A 24,335-nucleotide genomic window follows, 5' to 3' on the forward strand; every position below is an offset into this window, starting at 1 on the left:
TGTGAATCCTAGAAAAACAGCCACACGCACACATACAAATTAAAACATGATAAAATACTTAAAATACCAAAACCTTTAAGTTCCTCAGATGATCAAATTTCTGCTGTTCTAATTTGATACAAGGAATTTTACTCCACCCAAAGTCGTAATCATGGTAAATATATTCTAGCTTGGTTTGGATTCAGTAATAACAGTACCGTGATTTCAAAATAATAGTCTCAATTCAAAGGCTTGGCATTATGTTGTTTATTTTTAGAATTTAGTTATAACTAATTATAACACAGTTGACATATGCTCAGCAAGTTCAGAGGAAAGAACACCATCTGACAAGGTTAAAACTTCTGGGTGACACCAATGCCAGCTAGCACATCACATTATCTGCCCATGCAAACAGGATGCACTTCAGGCTACAGACATCAAATATAGCTTCCTCCGCTGCTCCACTCAACATTGATTAGTTGCCCGTCACAATGCAAGCCCTTATTCCCAGAGTTTCAGCAGTTGGTGTTTTGCTCCCTGCAGTGGAATTATGTGTGCAAAAAAAAAACAAAACCAAAAAAAGTGTTCTTTATGCAAAGTTCAAAGGTCACTCCCACAGAATGCCACTGGGCTTTCAGCTGCACAAAGCACGTTTCTTTTCTATTTCTTGAATCTGTCCAGAGCTGATTTCTGGGTAGATAACGCCGCCTTCTTCCGCTCTCGCTCCTTCCTTTCTTTTTCCATCTTTATTTTGTCCTCCACGCTTTTTCTGATTACATCCTGGGGAGTAAACAAGTCAAGAGAGATCAGCCATGGCCTGCAAATACAGCATAAAAGTCACTGAGATGTAATTAAATTTCATTTCCTAACTTGGACTACTTACCCTCTGCTCCTCATGAGCCACTTGTTTCTTGCGCCTCTCAATGGCTCCTGCAGAACTACGACCTTTTTTCTTATATTTGGGGACAAACTTTTCTTTAGCAAGTGGATCAAATCCCTGAGAAAAAACAACAAAAAAAGATAAAACATGCTTTAGATGGGTGGTAATAATATTTAGCCTACTATATTTTATATCAAAATATACAGCTATACATCTTAAATAATTGTAAATGCACAGTTGCTTTAAGACACTGACCAGAACTTCGACCCTGTCTTGATGCCTTTGCTCCCAGGTGGCCTGGTCAACTTGTGCCAGCTCAGTGGGATCAAGGCTGATAAGATCTGGCTGAATCTTCTCCATCAGTGCTTTAACCTCCCATTCCTGCCTCTGCTTTGCACTTCGGTATGGATTTGCATCCAGACCATCAAAGTTAGGCTCACCAGCACCTATGATAGTAAATGATGCGTCACATTCAGTTTTAGTCAACAGTATTATGTATGCAAGGATTCACAAAAAAGAAAGAAAGAAAAGAATTTCACTTCAGTGAATGTAGCAATTGTAACAACCCTTTAGGATCAATCATCAAATTGGTGAACCCATATTGTTGTTAAAATTTTCACTTTGGCCTTAACCTACATAATGTAGCTAAGGTACATGCCCAGATGTAATGCAGAATTGAGTCTGACCTGGTACGAGCATGCTGGTGAAACCATCTCCGTGCCCAACTCCGAGGACATCCTCAAAGGGACAGAAGTGCAGCCCCCACACTGTTCCCCGAAGTCTATGAGCCATGTACGGTTTAGTCACTGGCATGCTACATACGTCCTTGTACACCTGCAGATAAAGCATTTCCAAATATAACATTAATATGTCATATCTACTGTTTATTAAAGTAAAGACACCAAGATATGTTGAACTCCTAAAAGCCACATGCAACTTTTCAATAGCCTCTTATTCATACTGAAAAAGGCTGAAAAGTTAAAGCATATTGCATGCATTTTGTTTGCGGCCTGCTTGGTGTTTCTGCATTTTGGTAAATGGGTCACTTGACTGCAGCAGTTTAAAGAAAGGGGCTGCAATAAGTTTAACTAAAATAGAACTTGAGCCATGTGCCTCAAGAAATCATATTAATGATATCTGCTCAGTGAAGAAGACCTTTCTGACATTGAGCATTTACAGTGTTTGGATTACAGGGATATGTGGAAAAAATATGATCTTATTAGATCAATGCTTTTAACTGGGTAGCACTTTATAATAACGTCAAACTATTAAGCATTAGTAAAGTATTAGTAAAGGATTAGCAAGCGCTTCATCATTTATATATCATTACTCCTCCGTTAATACATATATTTATCCATCTGTTACTCTTACACCAAGTACAGCTATCACTGCTACTATTATATTACTACTAGTAATAATCAAAATCATAGTTCAAATGATAAATCTGTATTTAAAAATGGCATACTAAGGAGGAGTAATGCTATATAAATGATAAATTAAGCACTTGCTAACACCATACTAATGCTTAACAGTATAACATTATTATAAAGTGCTTCCAAAAACTGTTGTCAAGTTAAAATTGGAGGTACAGCTCCTCAAGGTCTGGGAGCTAGTTTGGTGTGTGTTGTACACAGTTTTGGCTTCCTCAGATGGGGTCTGGTGTTGAATTAGTGCTGTATGACTGGTCCAAACATCTAAGTGCTGCCAACCATGGCAACCATGGTAACCATGGCAACCATCGAACCCGAAGGAAATCGCTAGTATTATTATTATTGTTATACACAGTTCAGAACAGCTTGCTGACCAGCTGGTCTTTTGTATTGCTCCATTGCCAGTGACCCAGGGCGGACACACAATCGTTTTAGCAGTTTCTTCCAATATACCTTCCCAACCTTTTATTTATTTATATTTTCCTTCTCTTTATCATTATGACTTTTATATCTACATATAAATATCCATATTTATATGATGATGATGATGATGACGACAACAACTATTACTGTAGGTGATATAACTGTTATTATTATTTTTACAATAGTAACGAACACTGTTAATTGATATATGACCTGCTAGTAAATACATCAGGGGGTCACCTAGGCAACAGGCGTCTGCCCAGGTGTGATAGAGCAAGATGCGAGGTATACCCTGTACAGGTTGAGAATCTGTTGTAAGGCCAACTCAGAAAGCAAGACAACCATTAAAACTCACATTGACACCTATGGGCAGCTTAGATTCACCAATTACCTAACTCCTGTGGGGGTAGCCCGAGTGCTCTGAGGGAACGCAGACACAGGGAGAACATGCAAGCTCTACACAGAGAGGCCCCAGCCTGATGGTGGATTTGAATCCAGGACCTTGTTGCTGTGAGTTATCCTGACTGGTGCACTGTTTACTAGTAAAGTGTGGTTTCACTCAGACATCAGAGATATAAATACTTGGATAAACACCCAACGAATCTCTACATGCAGAATTCTGCAGATGTATGTACTGCAGATGTTAGTAATAGCAAGATCACTCCTGTCACCAGTTGTATGCATGTAGAATGTTATCAAAAGTGGGCTTCATATCTATTGCACCTTCGCAGAGGGCCTATTGTGGAGTTGAAGACAACCAGGTACCCTACTCAAGGCAGGTAACGGCTGAGTGAAACACAGTCATAATTCTCCCTTTTTTTAAGGTTTTAAGGATGGGGCTGAAGTTATAGCCCCCCGTGACATGGGCCAACATGTAAGAGTTGTGGATTTTCCTTTGTCTGTGAGTTTGGTCAAGGTATAAAAGGAATCAGGGTGGTGGCCCATCTTCAGAGACTGCTTAGGTGTTCGACCAGAGCGTTTCTCCATATTGCAATGTGGTATTAAACCACTTCAAATCATGCTGGCTGAGGTGTTTGCAGGTCATTTTAAAACTTCCACGACAATTTTGGCAACACGGAACAGGATTCCCCAGGAGAGTTTCACTGAATTACAGGCTCGACTGGCCACCCTGAATGAAATCACTTCAGTCCCTCAGGTTTTTTTTTTTTAAAGAAAGAAGAGGGGAACTGCGAGACTCACTTCAGCTTGTACTGAAGCAAAGGCTGCAGAGGGGATGCCCGGCTGCAATAGGTGCTGAGCCAGCGAAACGGCTTGTGAGGCCACAGGAGGCGTGCCAGCTGGTCTGGGTGAAAACTCCATTTTTGATTGTGATGAAATGTGGGAAAGAACGCATGGAGTATGTGTGAGAGAAAGAGAAATGTTGACAGAGAAAAGAGTTAAATTAGCTGATGTGTGTAGAATAATGATGAAAGAGATGTGTCAAAAATGTATAGAAGAATCAGAGAGGGAAGGTGTTAACGCAGAGATAAAAATGATATTAAATAAATGTCTTAGTGTATCAGTTGGCAGGTGACAGCTAACGGCCCAGGCAGCGGTTGAGGTCAAGGGTCGTGCTATTTGGGGTCCTGCTAGTCATCATGAGAAGATTCCAGAACCACAGCAATAACCACAAAAGCTAAGAAAGATCTCTGCGTTAGACGCTGAGGAAGACAACAAGGGTGTATGACGTGCTCTGCCCTTCCATCCTACAGCTGTGTTGGAATGAGAGAGCGAACAACAGCAAGCCAAGCTCCAACTCAGTGAAGACATCCAGGCATCGTACTCAAGGGAGGTAACGGCTGAGCAAAAAACAGAGTCTCCCCCCCTCTCTCTGTGAGGGGAAAGGTTTTAAGGATGGGGCTGAAGGTATAGCTTAAAGCCTTAGACCCAAGACACGCTCCACTCCAAAAAAGAACAACACTGCTTTGCAAACACCGATCAGATAAACCACATAACGCAATGCAAAGATTGTTATCTGAAATACTGAAAAGACAGATGTAAAGTTAAGGCAGACTAGAATGTTACCTAGCCCTAAACAGAGATTAAAAACTGGCTCTTATCTAAAATGTGGAGTATACTCCATTGAGGACAATGACACAGACAGCCCGACGCCGTCGGCCAAGCAGTCATTCCTGTTAAACTTCCTTGAAGTCCACCGTGTGGGAAGATGCGTAGTTGGTGGATTGTAATTTATCAAATCTCTGTGGACAAGTCTGCGCAGTTCCACAAAACAGACAGGCACCCAGACTAATCACTTGATGATGAAACTTAAAATACTGGCACCCAATTGAACTCGCAGACGTGGAAAGTATAATCCCTGCTCACATCCCATCACATTGAAACAAGCATCAATAATTTATGTTATTTTATTCTTTTTGTACTTTTCTTTTATTTGATTATAAATTGGATTTTGATTTTAATTATGTAACAGCATGATGGAAAATAAAGAAAGTAAAATAAAGGACAATAAAGAAAAGCTAATAGGGAGGACTCTTTACCCCCTGAAAGCCTACTAGGAGTCACCCTTGATGCTCTAATGTTCTGAACAGAGCAGGTTTTGTCATATTTCAGTTCTACTTATAAAACAAAATGACTGAGTGTGCATCAGAACTGCCTCTGCAGTTACCCTGGGAAAACCTATTCTCATAGCCATCAAACACCTCTTTTCTAGCATTTACGCGCGAGTTTATGTACTATTTGAATATCAGCCACTTCCTGTACCCTACCCAGTGTTTACCCACAGCAAACCACTGCTCTAATTGCAATGATAACAATAATAATAATAATAATAAATCAATAAAAAGAAATCTCTTAATCTTTACCTTCTAATTTTTGAAAAAATTAGAAATTCCTTTGCCTTATGGGGTCAAAGAGTGTGGAATTTGCATCTTTCTGTGTGACTTCTTTCCGGGTACTCTGTTGTTGATACTAAATATATCGTTGGTGAGAATGTGAGCACTGTATTTCTCTACGTTAGCCGTTCACCCTATAAAAGCACCCCTTGTAAAAGATTACAATTTTGTTTATGCTTGAGCACTCGGCCCGCCTGGAATGTTGATCATCGATGGAAGCAGTATATAAAATATGTGATATAACCAGTCTGCTAGACTTGCTCATGTTGGACTGTCAGTCAGCTCTAGAGAAGAGCAAAGTGATAATAAACCAAGCCAAACTGATTGTAAAAAATTAATTAACAGTCCTCTCTGCAGCCACTTTTCACACTATATTTATTTATATTTGATTTTTTTGTGTGCTTCTCCCATTACTGGTGAACTCCATTGGTCCCCCCTCCCCTATTCCAGCCAATGTATCAACCGATCAGCCTTCAACAGACACATGTTATCTACTTCAGTGATGTGCAGTTGGGATTTTGGAGTACTGCATGAGATAGGAGCAGGTTTCACCGGTTTGTGAAAACCCCTGTCTCTTTGCTGCTCAAACAGAAATGCATGTGTTGATGGACACATTTGCAGGATGTAATGTTTTTTTATTATAAATGTGCAAAGTGTGGATCTGATAACCTGAACAACATCCCCCGTGGCTGCAGATAACAGTCCCCTCTGGCTCAGTGACAAACAGGCAGCTCCAGCAGGAAGGAAGTATGACTTTAGGGGCTTGAAGGTTCTAACGTCATACACCTTCAGCTTCTTATCCATGCCAGACGTCACCATGTATCTGTCAAAAAAAAAAAAAAAAAAAAAGAAAGAAAAGAAAGAAAGAAAACTAAATGAAAAGACTACTTTCTGTTGGACCAAGAGAAAAATGTAATTAACTGCTCGCCAAAAAACTGAGTGCAAAATCATTGACCGCTGCAGTAATATACCCTATAATTCAAAAAACATTTTGCATGGGTTTTCCTGTTTTTAAGTCAAGGATTTTTTGATTTAACACTAAATTTAGACATACCAGATGTGCATAAACAACTCCCTTGTGATTGCTGAAGCTTTTACATCTCAAAGAGAAGGTTTTTGTTAGCATGTGACTAAATGAGGCTAGAGGAGTTGTCAGGAACATCAACAACATCATCCCACCAAACCCTTGACTTCGGATTCAAAGATCCAAAGTTGGATTAGTTTGTTAAGTGTACACAAAAACAACAACAACAACAAAAACTAAGTTCTTATAAGATAAGGTAAATATATACTCAGTGGCCACCTAATGTGATTAATGTGACTTTGAATGTGGCGTGGTTGTTGATGCCAGACATGGCTGGTCTGACTATTTCAGAAAATGCTCATCCACTCAGATCTTCCCAGCAGATCTCAGTAGAGCCATCTCTAGGATTTACAGAGAATGATTTAAAAAAAAGAAAAGAAAAGCCCCAGTGAGTGGCAGATCTCAGAGGAAATGCCAGAGAAAACAGACAGACTGCTTCAAGTTGACAGAAAGCCAATAACAACTGTAATAACCACTGGTTACAATGAAAGTAAGCAGAAGAGCATGCCGAACACTGAAGCAGACAGGCTTTGCTGTGTGTCACTGCTGGCCGCTAAGAACAGGAAACTGAGGCTACAATTTACAAGTGCTCACCAAAATCAGGCAGTGGAAGATTGTAAAACCCTGCCTGATCTAATGAGTCTTGATTTCTTCTGCAATATTCAGACACCAAGTCCAGAATTTGGCGAAAACATCATGACAGCATGGATCCATCCTATCTTCTGCCACTGGCTGCTGGTGGTGAAATAATGTGGGGGACATTTTAATGGATCATTTCGGGCCCCTTAGTACCAGCTGAGCATTGTTTAAATATCACATCCTACCCAGGAATTGCTGCTAACTATGAAATCCCCTCTTCTGATGGCTGCTTTCAACAGGATTTGGCCATGTCACAAAGCATGAATCATCTCAAACTGGTTGACATGACATTTAGTTCGCTGTATTCAAATTAGACTCGACAACCACCAGATCTCTATCTAACGTGCTGGATCGGAAGATTCACACCGTGTATGTGCAGCAACTGTGTAATGCTATCATGTCAATACGGACAGAAATCTCTGAGGAATGTTTCCAACATCTTGTTGCATCAATGTCATGAAAAGTTAAGGCTGTTCTGGAGGCAACAAGGGGTCCAACGTGGTATTAGGAAGTCACTTTTAGTGCCTAGGACTATTGTGAAACAACATCCAGGTAACTTTTACAGACATTACAAAACATTTCCTCTTCTCATGTGACTTACGTGCCCGTCTTATCCACAGCGACAGAGCGCACGCCCCCTTGGTGACAGAGCATCTTCACAAGGGCTTCTTTCTGGTTTGGTGACCAGAGGGTGACCGTGCCGTTGGCATGACCTAGGTGGATGATGGCATTATGAGGGTTCTGACACATCACGTCAAGTCGGCCAGTCTTGGTGCAGATAGCTGCCACTTCCTTTCCCACTGACACATCCAAATACTGCAGGAAACTGGTAGCACTCTAAAGAAGACAGAAAAAAAACAAAACAGTTTTACAGATAGTCAGGACATATAATTTTGCTTATAAATTTATTGTTAACAATAAATATTAAACAAAACAATTTTGACTCGTGTATATTCATCATGGTAACATCTAAGCTGTCACAGTAACACATTCAAAACTGTGTATTATCTGCACTCCTCTGTATTGTACAACACGTTGTCATTATTGCAACAATGTTTCAGCCCTACTCTCTTACTCAGCTCACTCTTATAAGAAAAGGTTTGGGGTTTTTTGTACTGGCAGATTACTGGTTTCCCTTCCCTTTCCTGACTAGGAAATGACATTTGTTTGTATGCAGGAAAACAGTCTGTACGCATTTACCAAAGTTCAATCTGAAACTTGGCTATCGTCTTACCACGGTTTAGCTTTTTAAAAGCTTTTATTTTTATCTAGAGTTACACAGACTGCCAGAAGCCAGAAAAAATTAATCAGCTGACAAAAGCAGGAAAAGTAACTTTAATAACAGCAAGACTATGACCTGAGAAAATTAAAGCTTAATAAAAAGAAAATACAGTGGTCCCTCGCCATAACGTGGTTCACCTTTCGCGGCCTCTCTGTTTCGCAGATTTTTTTGGGTGCAATTTTGCATGCTTTTTTTTTTTTTTTTTTTTAACAGTGCATTGTGTTCTGCGTCCTGATTGGCTGTAGACCATCGTGAATCAATCTCGTGCCGTATCTCCTGTACAGTACAGAATAGCTTGTCAAATTTACATGAATCTTCCATTGCTAGCAGTGTGACTCTAAAGTGCTACACTGTATGTTTGTAAGTTTTTCTCACCAACAAACACAACAATGTCGATGAAATGTTTTGCACCGTCAAAGGCACCTGCGGTAGCACCCAGAAGGCAGAGGAAGATGCTAACCATCGCACAAAAAGTTGGACTTCTAGACATGCTAAAGGAAGGTAGAACCATATTTTTCAGATTATAAAGCACACCGGATTATAAGGCGCATTATAAGGAAACAAAACAGTCAGATAAGTCAAACGTTACTCAACTCATTCTTCTTGCTTCCTCTATTTCCATACCATTGATTCATTAATGTTGAATTCTCTCGCAGCTGCTCTATTCCCATGTTCTGGTCCTGAAAACAGGGTTTGATCTTTGGTTTCATTCTATAATACTGGACTTATTTTTCTACGAAGGTTTGAACTTTGAGAGTTTAAACAAGAGAGAAAAGCGTGAGAATGTTCATGCCTGTCTGAGAAAAGTGTATAAAGTGAGGGGTTTTCCAGCCTATTGTGAATGAAAAGAAAACCAATTTAGAAAATAAACTATGAAAAAAAAAGACCTTTATTTAAGAAGTGTCTATTGATATGGATCGTTTTTTGTACAGAGTGTAATTTTAAAATTTCCAGCCTTAAAACATCAATAATAATTGTAAAAAATAAAGCTGGCTACTTTGCGGATTTCACCTATCGCGGGTTATTTTTAGAACATAACTCCCGCTATATACGAGGGACCACTGTATTACATAATTTTTTTATTATTTTTTAATTATTGTGGAAATGTAAAATGCAAGAAATTGTGTGAATGTGTGTGTGAATGGGTGGATGACTGGATGTGTAAAGCGCTTTGGGGTCCTTAGGGACTAGTAAAGCGCTATACAAATACAGGCCATTTACCATTTACTGTGAACTCACCGCTGTGGCGAGCAAAAAGTGATAGGGGAGGAACTGCATCCGAAGGACGTCATTGAATTTTCGGATGCAGTGAAGCTCTATTCCGTTAGAGTCGTAGATATAAAGCCACTTCTTCTGAGCCACTGCATACATAGCCTCGCTATGAAGCCACCTAAACAAAGGCAGAAATTTGTTTTAGTCTGGAGAAGATGATCAAAGTTTTATTTCTGCTTTGTGTTTCATGAAGGCGGATGACTTACTTCACATCATTCACAGACTCCATCACATTTATCTCACACATCAGCTGTTTGGACGCCCAATCTATACAAGCAACATGGCCTCTCCTCCCACCAAGCAGCAGGTGACTGAAGTGAAGAGAACATAAATATTTGCAAAACTTAAACTTATAAAGTCTCTCTATTTATATCTAAATAAATCTATTTATTGTAAAAACAGGAATGATCATTCAGTTCTGCAGGTTCACCTCAGCTGTGGTTTAATTTCTTTCCATGTCTTTGTTTTAATTTCCAGCATTGTTGATTTGCACTCTCAGCTCTTAGTAACAGTTTTTTTTTCAAGCACAGAGAATCTCAGAAAAGCTTAAAGAAAGGAAAAGTTTATTTCCTTTGCTTGTACTAACTGGTGAGTGTGCCACTTAGCAAAGAAGCTAGAAATAATGAAGGCCTAATGTCAAAATCTACTTTTGTCAGGAAGACAGAGTTGGAAATAAATATGTACGTTTCATATCTGCTTAGAAGATTACAAAAGTTATAAAGGATACTTAACATTTCCTCTAGAAACGGTGAGTCGTCTTGCCAAGCCCACTGACAACTTAGGTGGACTTGACATAAATCAGTGTTTTACAAAAAAAAAAAAAAAAACAACCCAAGAAACCCCACCACTACATGATGGAGCAATTTGTTAAATGTTAAACCATCTGCTGATATATTGGCCTTTTAAATCACTAAATATCAGTCTCTCTCTCCACAAGAGAGACAAAACACTTCACACAGATAAGCATGTGCTGCATGATACTGACCGTCCAGTCTTGCTGTAATCCAATCGATACGGTCCAAACTGAGACAGTTTCAGATTAAAATACTGAGGAGGAGAAGATAGCAAGAAATGAACAACACTCACTCTGCAGAATCTCTTCCCGTGACAACTCCATAGCAAATTTATGTCAACGGTTGGAACTGAACCAGCAAACCTTTGCTTGCAAAATGAATGTGTTAAATAGTAATAGTAATAATAATGTAGCTTGCCATCACCAGTGTGTGAATGTGTGTGTGAATGACTGAATGTGGTGTAAAGCGCTTTGGGGTCCTTAGGTACTAAGTAAAGCGCTATACAAATACAGGCCATTTACCATTTACCATAATATCTACAGTCTGCATTTCTTAATTTTTTTCCCCATAATTAAGGCAGAAATGTACAGTTAAACTTTTATTTTATTGCTATACACACACACACACACACACACACACATTTACATAATAATTAAAAGATATCTTGATTCCCCACAGTTAAACAGACAATTTGTCAGCAAAACCAAACAAAAGCCCATAATCTGTGTTTCTTCAAAATTCCTGTGCAAATTTTTCTGTTTAATAAGTTATTTATACATTCACACAAAACTTTTTTAAAATCTATCTTCTCCCCCGCAAAAATGGTTGGTGATGAACTACATAAGTATGATGGCGACAGGTATCAGTTTTCATTATTTTCTTAACCAACTTCAGTGCACACTTTAGCTACAATTTGTTAAAACAAACAACCTGTCAAACAAACAAACATTTATTTGATAAAAAGGTCTCAGTACCTTTGTTCCAGATGTTATGTCCACAGCCTCTGCAATATCCTCCTGTGAGATCATACACGTGTCCTCATCTTCATCTCCTTCTAAAAACCTGAGATCAGGGACAAACATCACCCAAACGGGACATTGTTTTTTTGTTTTGTTGTTTTTAAATCACATGATATCTGTCACAGAGTACGATCTAACACAAAGAGGTGAGCATCATTTAAAGGACATTACCCTGCCTCCTCCGGGAGGAGAAGGTCAAACCGTGCTGCTTGTTTCTGGGCCATTTCTGAAGCATCTTCTGAGCGAGCTATGATATCTCTCAGCTTGTGCTGCTTACGGTGAGGCTAGAACAAAACGAACAGAGAAATCAGATGAAAGACAAGCGCTGAAAAAAAGAGCATACTATTTTAAAGAAGAGCCACTCAGATGCTTACCTTTTTAAGTTTATCTTTCCTCTTGAATTTTTGCAATCTGTCTTCTGGAATAGGAGCAGGGCCTGGGAATGGGTCAGATTTCTGAAAGAACATGAACATTAGTTAGAACAATATGTAATATACAGTCCTATATTACCTATACTAAAATGTAAAAGCAGACTGAATCAAGGTAAACATTAAATGCTATCTTCTTCTGGTCGTAAGTGGTGCTTCAAGGTTAAATATTAGAGCTAAAAGATTCAGTACAACGCTCATGAATCAGCATGGGAGATTAGGCATGCCTGGCTACCTTTGTTTACATAATAATGTGCTATTTGGAAGATTTTGCAGTGTAATAGCAGCACAAAGGCGATGCATAGGCTGTTTAGTGCAAATACGGGTACCCCAAACGGCATCTTAAACATATTCTAGTGCAACACAGGACCTCACTAAAACAGTTTAAGCAAGAGCAAGAAATGATGGCGTGATTTTTGCCTGTCAACAGTAATTCGTGTACTCTTACCCCTGGCTTGACTTTCTCTCCATCACTTGGACTCTGGTCTTGTTTTCGCTTCTTTGCCTTCTGTGTCTTGTCCTCCTCCTGCTGCAGAGCCTCTTTGCTCTGTTCTCCGTCGTTTTTAACTTTGTTTTCATCCTTCCGTTCCTCCTCCTGGAGCTCCTGCCAGTACCGAGCAGGCAGCTGTAAGATAGGAGCGAACAGTGGCAAGTTAGAAGAAGTGACTATAACGTATTTCGTTATTTAAGCCCAGAAACTTTTTACACTCGTCTTCGCCCCCATGTGGGGCTACTCACATTAGCCGCTTGACGCTAGCAAGAAAAAACTACCTTACGTTTACTGTTTATTAGTTATAAAACTGCGTTCCTCAGCTGCAGTCACCAATAGCTTCAAACGGCTGCGACGATGTGCTTCTAGAAATTATTTATCTATATTTACCTTCTTCTTTTTACCCACGTGTGTCTCATCCACCGATGCCTCGCCGGGTGACGCCATCTCTGTTGTATACGTTTTTCTTCTTCTGCGTTAACGGCTTCAATAAACTGTATCTGTACATGATGAACGCCACCGTTCGGTCTGAAAGGGTTACTGCATCGGCTTATAGGTTCAGTATGTGCATAAAAAAGGAAATCTTTATAGTTAATTTAATGATATTCTCTCTTTGTAACAGGATTAAGATAATAAAAAAAAGTATTTTCAACTTTTTTTTCTTTCCCTGCATATTTCAAATCTTTTATTTCAGTTTTGTATTCATCTTAGCCTTTTAATGTTGTCTCATGTTACCACCTAGTGGGTTAAAAGAGAATAAAACTTTCCCGTCATCATTCATAGTGAGTAAGTAACAAAATACATAAACAAATAAATGAATAAAAAACACTAGGAATAATCACAACAAAATATCCTAGGAAATTAAAAAACAATTTATAGAAGCAATCAATTTTAAAAAACATAATAAAAGATGGTGCTAACAAAAGAAAAGTCTTAAACTGCTTTTCAAAGGAGTCCACAGAGTCAGCTAAATATAGCTGGAGTGGGAGACTATCCACAGACCAGAGTTATTCAAGTTTTGTAATGATCTAATTAGTGTTTATTTTTTATTTTGCTTTGACTTTTGGCTTTTAATTCAGTCTAGTTGCAGTTACCCCAAGTGAATTTGCTCGTTTCAGTTTAGTCTTTACTTTTTTGAAATTTTTTAGTTTCTATTAGTTTCAGTCTTATTTTTAGTTGCTATTCATTGTTATTGGATCGTGCAGTGCTCACAGTCTTGTAGACATCCAAAGACTCAATAAATGTTTCCATCAAAGCCTCATCTGGCAAGTTTTGATAAAAAAAATTTTTTCCCCAAATAACAAACATTTACTCTTTAAAAAAATGTTCAATAGTTTTTTTAAAGTTCACAGATTAATTTCAGTTTGTTTTAACTTTTTAGAAGTTTAGTTTTTAAAAATATGATATATTTAGATTTTTTTATTTTACTGAATTTCTTTCTCACATCTAGTTTTAATTTTTAGTTTAGTTTTAGTGAGCTATAATAACCTTGCCACAGACTGAAATACTCTGTCCCCCCAGTCTTTATTCTCAACAGAAACTAATACGTTTTTAGCCTGCACTTAAAGTCTTCTCACAGAAGTGTGTTTAAGAAGAAGCTCGATGCCTCAGAGTCACAGGGTGGTGTAGCCCTTCACCCCTAAGATAATTTGAAAGGTGGGGTACAGCATGAACTTACTGCCAGCCTACAGCAGGGCCCTCTCTTTATGTCTGTGAAGGTTCTCGGTCATCCAGGTCATCGTAGTCAAAGGAGTTTGAAAAGAAAAGCGTCTGGACTTCTTTAAGTTGCTTGAAGACGTTTCACCTCATCCGAGAAGCTTCTTCAGTTCTAAGGTCAAATGGCCGAGAGTCCCTCTCTTTAACATGCTAATTAATCATTCCTACCATATTCTTCTGACTCTTTTCTTTAGAGTTGATCTTGCTTATACTTTACCCCTCTGAATAGTGTTTGTTCGTGTGATCTTTGGTCTTAGAACGTGTTTTGCAAGCTAAAATCTGCAACTTCCTTTTTGTTCAAACAAACCCAATGTGCAGTTGTAATTTTTAACTTTTCATTTATTTTTCAGTTCCTTCTGTGAACATCAATTCTGGTTTGATGTTTACATTTCAAAGATTTGATGTTTGTGATTTTAATAATATGTTCCATTAAACTGACCTGCAAAAAATGACTTATTGTCACTACAGTAACTATTATACTGATGTTCTAACTATTGTCCCCATATTAAAAATGTAAGCATAAAACACGATTTCAGGCATTTGCATGCAGGAGATTTTTGTTATTTTTTAATACTTGCGAAAGTAGTTAAGCATAACTGCTAAACTGGAACAATAATGCTGATAAAGACCACAAGCCCAGAAATGTTTTTACTCTCCTTGAGGTGTCTTTAAAGTAGGTGAACTCCAGCCAGAACACATTTGTTCCCTCTCTTAAACCTCTGTACAGTCATAAATAAAAAGCTTTGTCATTGCATGACATTGCTTTTTGTTCAGTGGTCATGTGATAATATTACTGTAACGTCATCCAAACTTCTAATCAATGTATCGTATATCGTGCATTTGCAATACTGTCCATTTAAAATGTCATACCAAATAAAGTGCTTTGAATGCATGAGTAATGTTTTCATTGACACACTTTAGATCCTAGAATTGGAAAAGAAATGCTCCCAACAAAAGGATCAGGAAGTCAGGGAAGGGCTGGAATTTCAGTTCTCCCCTGGGAGGGCCCGCTCTCACTGTGGTGTGTTATGTAATCAGAAGTTGCGTATAAAATACTCATCTGTTCAGAGAAAAATCCCAGTAAGAGAAACCAGACAAAAACCGGCAATCAGCATGTCTCTCGATCCAGAGAAGGTATGCCTGACATCTTTAAACCAAACTGTTTTTGTTGTTGTTGTTGCTTCAGCTAGAGTTTGCTCTAATTTTATGGCGTTTGTCTCTTGTTAAGCATGTAGAGCTAAGGTAGTGACAATGGATTTATCAGTTAAAGTGGTGTAAATGCATGCATGAGCCATGTGGGTTCATTTTATTTTGCAAGTCAGAGGGTTACTTTATCAATCAGCACCAGTGGTTTTTGTTGAGCAGCAGCCAGACTTCCTCTCTGAGCACACCAAGTATTTTTGTGCTGTTAACCATTTGTGATCTCACTCTCTCTTTAAAGAGGACTTGTATAAAACAGCTTGAAGCATGATCTGACTTCGTTACCCACAGATGGCACTGCAGTACCTGATTACACTACATTACATTGATTTCTCAGCCTTGATAAAGACAGCAAGAGCCCTGGTCCTCATAATATTTCACGGAAACTTTAACAAGCCTGAGAGCAGCTGAGTGGTATTTCTATTATACATTTAACTGGTTAGTACACAAACAAAGTGTCCTCACTCTGTAGAAACAGTCAGTCATTGTAACCAATGTAAAATTTAATTTGTACCATCTGCATTCATACTATGAGTGAAATTTATAACTTGCAAACAATATTTTCCCTGCTTTATATTCTCTCTCTGTGTGTGTTTTTTATTTATTTATGTACATATTAACTGCATCATAAGTGATTTATTGTTGTTTTTAATCATTATGACGCACAACAAGTGTCCTTTTTGGGACAATAAAGTGAATTTAAGTACACATTCACATTTTTAAAAAAAATCTGTTTTTTGCTTTTTTCCCAAAGGCAGTTTTACCTTCTCGACAACAACTGTTTGATTTCCATGGAGTCTCAATGATTCCCATTTTCACAAACAACTGGGAGAACGTTCAAAACTTTCAGGCCAGACCGGATGATATACTTATTGCAACATATCCCAAAGCAGGTCAGTCCAAGAAAGAGGTATAAACCTCTTTCAGCTCATCAAGGTGTGTGCATAGAGGTCAGTGTAGGGGTCATGTTAACTTCTTTTTTCCCCCTCTCACTTTAGGAACCACATGGGTCTCCCAGATTCTTGACCTGCTGTATTTTGGTCAGACAGAGCGACAGAAAACCATCCCTATCTTTGAGAGAGTGCCCTTCCTGGAGATTGCCGTTCCACATTTGGTTTCAGGTTTTTGATCAAATGTACCAATTTTACACAAACACCTACAAACCATTATGGATTGTTGGCCTCTTTTTCCTCAAACTTGACTAAAATCATATCGCTATGTTACTGTTGGCTAGTTGGTATTAACATTTTACACAGTCAAACTTGTGTTTTTTTCATCTTCATCCCTCCATGCAGGAAAAGACCTGGCAGACAAGCTGCCCACCACCCCTCGACTCATTAAGACTCATTTTCCTGTCCAGTTTGTGCCAAAGTCCTTCTGGGAACAAAACTGCAAGGTTGCATTTTCCTGTCTGTTGTTTGCATCAGCTCAGTGTATTATTAAGAAGCTGATAATAATACCGATAATAGTGCAGTTTTACACTGGGTTTAAGTTCAACTTGAAGCCTACCAAGAGAATTTGAGATTCATTTGAGTTAAGAGTTTGTTTTTCCTTTTCCTTTTTAAAAATCTTTTGTAGATTGTCTATGTAGCCCGCAATGCAAAGGACAACATGGTGTCTTTTTTCCATTTTGATCGCATGAATATTGCTCACCCAGAGCCTGGCGACTGGAGCAACTACATCCACAGATTCATGGAAGGAAAAAGTATGCATAAAATACTATATTAAAGTTATTTTCATTTACTGTATGATTGCTATTTTCCTGTTTCTGTGGCCCTAGTGGTGTTTGGCTCCTGGTATGACCATGTGAATGGCTGGTGGAAGAAGAAACAGACTTACTCAAACATTCACTACATGTTCTATGAAGATATGATTGAGGTAATCTAATTCCTTTGTGAGTTCCTTTCTCTTCACGCTACTTGCTTGAAGCTCTCATTTAGTAGCTTATAATGCTGTAATGATGGTTGTAATGTTGTGATGAACATGTTGGTCTCCAGCTCCAGTCCTTGAGAGCTACTGTCCTGCAGCCTTTAGATGCATCCCTACTCCAAATAACTCTTATCTATCTTTTCAGGACACTGAACAGGAAATAGACAAACTCTGTAGCTTCCTCAGTTTGTCCCATTCAGCTGAGGAGAAGAAAATGATTGCAGGTGGAGTCCAGTTTGATAACATGAAAAAGAATGAGATGACCAACTATTCCACGTTCTCCATTTTAGATTTCAAGATTTCTCCCTTCATGAGAAAAGGTACAGTGAACAATATTGTGATGCATGAGGTGATATTAGGAAAAATACCTGACTGATTTTTATCTGTGTTTCTGCAGGGAAGGTTGGTGACTGGAAGAACCACTTCACCGTTGCTCAGAATGAAGTGTTTGATGAAGACTACAAGAAGAAGATGAAAGATCCCACACTTCAGTTCCGCACTGAAATTTGAACAGAGGCAGGCATATAGTATGCAAAAAGGGTCACTGATTGACTTTATCTAAAACTTTAACTAAATCAGTGTGCTTTATATTATTAATCACAAATTAAAAGGCATTTCATGTTTGAAAGTGAATATTTATGTCACTACAAACAAAAAAAATATTGGACATTACCAGTAACACTGTACTGCAATACTGAAACTAAAGTTGGTGTACACATTGTCTAAAGTATAAAGTAATACGAAAGTTTACTTTAAAGTTTTTTACTAAGTGCTAACAGCCCATTTTTTATTCTCTGTGTGTTACATGTGAGGCATAAAAAAATAAAAGGTAATGACTGGTCCATTTGTTTTGCAAGTTTGATTTTATTTTATTTGATTTTATTTTATTCAGGTTTAGTTACATTTTACACTTTACAGCCAGGTAAAAATCTGCATTGTTCTGTCAAGAAATACCAAACTAGCAACAATGTATTGTTTGTGTAGCTGAAATCAATATGAATTCCTCTGTGTAGGGGGTTTTGAGAATGTGGTTTACCCAAGACAAAATGAATACAACTATACTTATCATATTTTAATTAGTCAATACTATTTATAAACTAAATATAAAATACAAATGTACCTTATCACAGGGGATCGTCCTTCTGGCCCTGGGAGCAGTATTGTCTAATAGGGTCTCCCATTAGAAATTGGTCACAAGGGAGGCACCAGATTAAGAGCAATTCAAAACATGCTAATGGAAATTCCTGCACCGTATAATCTCACCATGGGAAATCAAGGCCCCTCTTGGAGCCAGATTGGGGAGGGAAGCTTGCCAGCTAGACTCTGGTGACTGGATCTGGATTAATGAGGCTCGTTCAGGCATAGCTTCAAGAAATCATATGAATCCACCATCCTGTGGGCCTACTATGCACGATGACAGGCACCAGGGCCAGGGTCAGTGTAATCTGGGTAGTAGGCAAAGGCAAGGGCTAGGCATATTGACAGCCCCAAAGCATCACAGACTTTGTTTTGTGGGAAGTGAACTGTCTTGCTAGCAGGAAAGAAACCTAGATAACTAGATATAGTTAGATTCACCTCGACATAAGGGTCCTGGAACCAAACTCCTGGAGAAGGGCTGGACTCATTCTTTTTCCAGAGTGACCCATGGTGAAAGGTGCTGGTGAAGTCTGACTCACACAGCCTTGGCCAGCCGCTTGAATAGGTATACCAGAGATATAGAAGGCAATAGAATAAACCAGCTGTTCTCCACAGAACCATTCAAGGTGTATTCTCAGTGGCAGGGGAACAATATGAGAACAGCAGCACGACCAAGTCTGGAGATGGAGTAATACTGGAAGAGCATATGGGACAAGGATGCTATGTATAACAACAATGTTCAGTGGCTCGTGAATCTAAGAGCAGACCACAGCAACCTCCCTAAACAGGGTCCGGGGAGGCTGTTACCCTGAGCAGGGTCCAGTAACCATCACAGTGCTAGACATCCAAGAAAGGGTCTTAAGTATGAAGAGCTGGACAGCACCAGGCCTGGACATGGTTCACGGCTAAAGAAGCCAGCTGCACTCAATGAACTTCTAGCAGCACAAATGAACCAGCTGCTAGTCAATAAGAGACACCCAGAATGGCGTCTGATGTCAGAAAGTCCTGATGCCCAAGGATCCCCAGAATGGATCAGTCCCATCTAACTACCAGCCAATAACCTGACTCAGTACAACATGGAAGCTCCTGTCCAGGTATCATAGCGGCTAAGATGAATAGGCATATGGCTCAAAACATGAGCGGGCACAGAAAGGAATTGGCACGAGTATCAATATCAGTGGAGCGAAACACCAGGTACTGGTAGACAGAGCAGCAGAGACTACAAACCCTGGCTCAACAACCTGTGCACCGCCTGGATTGACTACAAGAAGGCCCATGACTTGATGCCCCACAACTGGATCCTTTTTGGGAATGTGCTGCAGGTCTGAATGACAGGAAAGGATGTATATTTACAAATGAAATGAAGTTGACCAGACAAAACATGACAACATTTTGTGTTCATATTGTCTGTAATGACACACAAGTCAAAGTAAATTTAGAAATCACTCATTTCTATACTTTTCCATACTGTCCCAACTTTTTCTGATTTGGGTTTGTATGAACAAGAGGGAAGGGCTGGACTTTCACATAGCAACGCAAAGCTCGCATACGCTGACAGTGGTGTGTTTCGCAACCAGACGTTTGGTAGAAAACACTCAGCTGGTCAGGGAGTAATACATTCAGAGAAGCAGCGCAGAACCCAGATCATGTCCCTTAACCCTGAAACGGTATGTATGATATCTCTAAACAAAACTGTTTTAGTATCTTTTTTAGCTACAGTTCAGTTTCCTTTCATGGAGTTTTTACTTGTTAAGCATGTAATTCTGAGCTAAAAACAAAGAAAGTAGTTTGCATGCAAGAATGCATGTAGGAGCAATCGATAATCAATTCATTTGACAAAATGTGAAAGTTTAAGACCCTCTTTTTGCCACTTGGCACCAGTGTTTTTGTTGAGTTCAGCCAAAGACTTGATATCTAAGCACAAGTGCTTTTGTGCTGTTAATCATTTATTGTGTCACTCTCTTTATAGAGGACTTGTAGAAATAAGCTTGAAGCACTACCTGACTTCACTACCCACAACTGCCAGCACTAGTTTCTCTTTTTCTTCTCCGCAGTCAGATCCCTGCAGTTGCTGTTCACACATTCAGATGTCTGTTTTGTCTTTTCTCTTTTTCCCCAAAAGGCAATTTTGTCTTCCAGACCAGAACTGTTTGACTTCCATGGAGTCTCAATGACTCACTATTTTACAGACAACTGGGAGAATGTTCAGAACTTTCAGGCCAGACCAGATGATATACTTATTGCAACATATCCCAAAGCAGGTCAGTCCAAAAAACGTGTACAAACTTTATAGCTCATCAAAATGTGTGTATAGAGGTCAGTGTTGGGATCAAGTTATTTGCCCCTCTCTCTCTCTCTCTCTCTCTCTCTCTCTTTCTAGGAACTACATGGGTCTCTCAGATCCTTGACCTGCTGTATTTTGGTCAGACGTGTCCAGAGAGGCAAAAAACCATCCCCATCTATGAAAGAGTACCCTTTCTGGAGATCGCCATCCCATTTTTGGATTCAGGTTACCTGTTGGGTCTGTTCCCACAAACCCCGCTAGTTCTAGAGACTTATTTATCATGAAAGAAAACAAGGCAACAGCGTTCGATCGATTACTTGCGCAAGGGAGGCCTTTGGTCAAGAACCAGCTCTTGGAGCTCACGCTCCTAACCTGTCTCCAGCCCAAAGTCCTTCAAAGAGCAGCTTCCCTCGCAGCTATTTATTGACAAACTGTTACAGTTCACACAATAGTTTACAACACGTACCTCCCCTCTTAACCCCCCTTGGTTACAAAGACGAGGCACTGTGTGTGTGTGTGTGTGTGTGTGTGTGTGTGTGTGTGTGTGTGTGTGTGTGTGTGTGTGTGTGTGTGTGTGAGAGACCTCCTGCTGGGCAGGAAGCTTACATCAAACAGACCTTCCAGATAGGATGTGTCTGTAATCAAACCTACAGCCCCTCACCCAAAAACTCAAGAATCTGGGGAGGGGGACTGTGGAATTGCTTTACAATGTAGAAATGGATGGTAAGCATAAAAATGACAAACATTTAACAATTCACTCTAACATTACCAATCAGTCATATTGCTATGGTTATATTATCATGTTACCTGTTTCCCATTTCAGGGTTTTCCTTACTCCATGTTCTCCCCTCCATGCAGGGAAAGACCTGGCAGACAAGCTGCCCACCACCCCTCGACTCATTAAGACTCATTTTCCTGTCCAGTTTGTGCCAAAGTTCTTCTGGGAGCAAAACTGCAGGGTACAGTAACCTGTGTGCTGTTTTTCAAGAAGCTGATAATAGTACTGATAACAGTGCAATCTAAGGCAGCATGTCAGGTGTAACTTGAACCTTTAAGCCTAATAGGGAGCTTCAAAGTGTCTACTTCTGGTAAAAGTTTAAGATTTCTTTTTCCCATCTTCTGCAGATCGTTTATGTAGCCCGCAATGCAAAGGACAACATGGTGTCTTTTTTCCACTTTGATCGCATGAATGCGATTCAGCCAGAGGCTGGTGAATGGGATAACTACTTCCACAGATTTTTGGAAGGACAAAGTATGCATAAATAATACAGTTATTCTTAGCGTGAGGTGTAGACTTTTCCTCTAATTGCTTAAGTGTTGCTCTTTGATCTTAGTGGTGTTTGGCTCCTGGTATGACCATGTGAATGGCTGGTGGAAGAAGAAACAGACTTACTCAAATATTCATTACATGTTCTATGAAGATATGATTGAGGTAATCTGATTTCTTCATTGGCACTTTCTTCTGCATGTTCTCATGCTCTCATCCAGGCGGTTTTAATGCTGCGATTAATTCCATGATGTGTTTCCAGCACACTGAACGGGAAATAGACAAACTCTGCAGCTTCCTCGGTTTGTCTCGTTTAGCCGAGGAGAAGAAAATGATCTCAGGTGGAGTCCAGTTTGATAAGATGAAAAAGAATGAGATGGCCAACTATTCTACACTCCCGGTTATGGATTTCAAGATTTCTCCCTTCATGAGAAAAGGTACAGTGAACAGTAATATGGTGTATTTGGTGACATTAGGAAAAATACCTGAATTATTATTTTTTTCTGCAGGGAAGGTTGGTGACTGGAAGAACCACTTCACCGTCGCTCAGAATGAAGTTTTTGATGAAGACTACAAGAAGAAGATGAAAGATCCCACACTTCAGCTCCGCACTGAAATTTGAATAGAACCAGGCATACAGACTGGATATAGTATGAAAAAAATCGAAGTATGAAATAAGCCAGAAGTGCTGATCTGTTTATTGAAATAAATAAACTTACAAATCACAAACTTATGAATCATCAGTTAAGTTAACAGCAATGTCATCTCTGACAGTGAATATTTAAGGCATGTATGTGCCCAAAACAACCCATACTGTCTTGACTTTTAAAAAAAGATCAAACAGATACTGCTGAACAATACTGTTTAACAAAACAAGATCTTAATCTGACCAAAATTGAATCTTCATTTTTCTGGTTTTGATTGCAGTTGGCATACTTTGATGTTGCATCACAGCTGTCTTCAGTTTCATTATTGTTTCATTATTGTCCGTAGTCTTCTTAGTTGTACATGAATGCATGATTTATACTTATTACACACTCGCTTCACTCATTAGGGTACATCTGTTCAACTGCTCGTTAACGCACAGATCCAATCAGCCAATCACATGGCAGCAACTCTGTGTTTAAAAAGAAAATCAGAATGGCATGGTTGCTAAGCTGGTCTAAGTAATTCAGTAGAACTACTGGGATTTTCCAGCAAAATATCTATAGAGACAAAAAAGGAAAATAGCCATTGAGCAAAACTTACCTGGGTGTAAATGACATGTTGATGTGTTGAGAGCTCAGAGAAGAATGATTAGACTGATTGAACCTAACAGGAAAGCACTAAAATAACCACTTGTTATAGACAAGGTAAGCAGAAGAGCATCTCCGAACACACAACATTTCAAAGCAGATGGGCTAAAGCAGTAGAAGACCACAGTGGGCGCTACTAATATCACCTAAGAACAGGAAACTGAGGATATAATTTGTACGTGCTCACCAAAATTGGAGAGTGGGAAAAAAATGTGTGGGCATATTTTCTTGGCACCCTGACCTTTGTTTAAATGCCACAACCTACTTGAGTACTGCTGCTGACCATTTCCATCTTGAACATTACCTCCAGTCCGCTGTTTCTATTTTCTAGGCCCCTTGCTTCTCCCCTCCCCTTTTGATCCCCTTTTGTTGCATCACTCAGTTTGTTCCATTTGTTTAGGCCTGTCGTACTACTATATGAATCAGTGACAAAATTTGCTTTGCATTATACATTTTGAATAGATGCATGTTTGAATGCCTGGAACCAACACATTAATTTTAGTACACTACATTTATAGGAAACACAACGGTTATCTACGGTACTGATCTGCTGTATTTTGGTCAGAAAACATAGTTCTGTCAAAACAAGGCAATGTAGACCAAGTACCAAAGCCTGACTCAGCAGAAACAAAAGCATGGGGAACAGGGGTTATACTGGGATTTAGGATGTGGGGGAAGCCTAAGAATTTCTACATCAGGGTACACCTCAAGCTAAACAAACTAATTTGTAGTCTTTGTGGACAGGCTGCACCATTAGATTAACAGCAGATTTCCCCCCCCCTCAGTTTTGGACAGTACTGGTTATATGTTACAGACATAGTCTCTATCGAACATGTTAGCATACCATCCATGCCTAGTAAGTCTTCTGTGGAATCATGTGAGCAGTAAGATGATTTTTTTCATGCACTTTAAGGACTTCTTTCCATGACTAGAGG

The 24,335-nt window shown here is 39.3% G+C and overlaps 3 protein-coding genes across 5 annotated transcripts; 2 read left to right on the top strand and 1 right to left on the bottom strand.

Annotated features, from left to right (window-relative positions):
• Positions 1-260: 260 nt before the first annotated feature.
• Positions 261-13,036, bottom strand: wdr46 (WD repeat domain 46). The gene is made up of 14 exons (XM_063464397.1): positions 12,963-13,036; positions 12,531-12,707; positions 12,029-12,109; positions 11,826-11,938; positions 11,610-11,697; positions 10,827-10,888; positions 10,048-10,152; positions 9,809-9,959; positions 7,889-8,124; positions 6,234-6,387; positions 1,546-1,693; positions 1,115-1,305; positions 863-976; positions 261-759 (listed from the first exon to the last, which is right to left on the bottom strand). The coding sequence occupies exons 1-14, from the start codon at positions 13,017-13,019 to the stop codon at positions 640-642; spliced, it is 1,797 nt and encodes a 598-aa protein (XP_063320467.1). The 5' UTR covers positions 13,020-13,036; the 3' UTR covers positions 261-639.
• Positions 13,037-15,297: 2,261 nt separating this feature from the next.
• LOC134619112 (cytosolic sulfotransferase 3-like) lies at positions 15,298-18,253 on the top strand. Of its 3 annotated transcripts, none has more exons than XM_063464856.2 (9): positions 15,301-15,422; positions 15,780-15,926; positions 16,243-16,381; positions 16,487-16,609; positions 16,784-16,884; positions 17,067-17,193; positions 17,269-17,366; positions 17,563-17,737; positions 17,815-18,253. In XM_063464856.2, exons 3-9 carry the CDS (start codon positions 16,291-16,293, stop codon positions 17,925-17,927), a joined length of 828 nt encoding a protein of 275 aa, XP_063320926.1. In that variant the 5' UTR covers positions 15,301-15,422; positions 15,780-15,926; positions 16,243-16,290; the 3' UTR covers positions 17,928-18,253. The 3 variants fall into 3 exon arrangements, with proteins under 3 accessions (XP_063320924.1, XP_063320926.1, XP_063320925.1); XM_063464855.2 differs by having other exon boundaries at positions 15,317-15,422; positions 15,730-15,926; XM_063464854.1 differs by lacking the exon at positions 15,780-15,926 and having other exon boundaries at positions 15,298-15,422.
• Positions 18,254-20,715: 2,462 nt separating this feature from the next.
• On the top strand, positions 20,716-22,727 carry LOC134619241 (cytosolic sulfotransferase 3-like). The gene is made up of 7 exons (XM_065469672.1): positions 20,716-20,815; positions 20,935-21,063; positions 21,697-21,797; positions 21,964-22,090; positions 22,173-22,270; positions 22,368-22,542; positions 22,615-22,727. The coding sequence occupies exons 1-7, from the start codon at positions 20,725-20,727 to the stop codon at positions 22,725-22,727; spliced, it is 834 nt and encodes a 277-aa protein (XP_065325744.1). The 5' UTR covers positions 20,716-20,724.
• The last annotated feature ends 1,608 nt before the right edge of the window (positions 22,728-24,335 follow it).

Source organism: Pelmatolapia mariae, linkage group LG20 (assembly GCF_036321145.2).
Source record: "Pelmatolapia mariae isolate MD_Pm_ZW linkage group LG20, Pm_UMD_F_2, whole genome shotgun sequence".
Taxonomy (NCBI): Eukaryota; Metazoa; Chordata; class Actinopteri; order Cichliformes; family Cichlidae; genus Pelmatolapia; species Pelmatolapia mariae.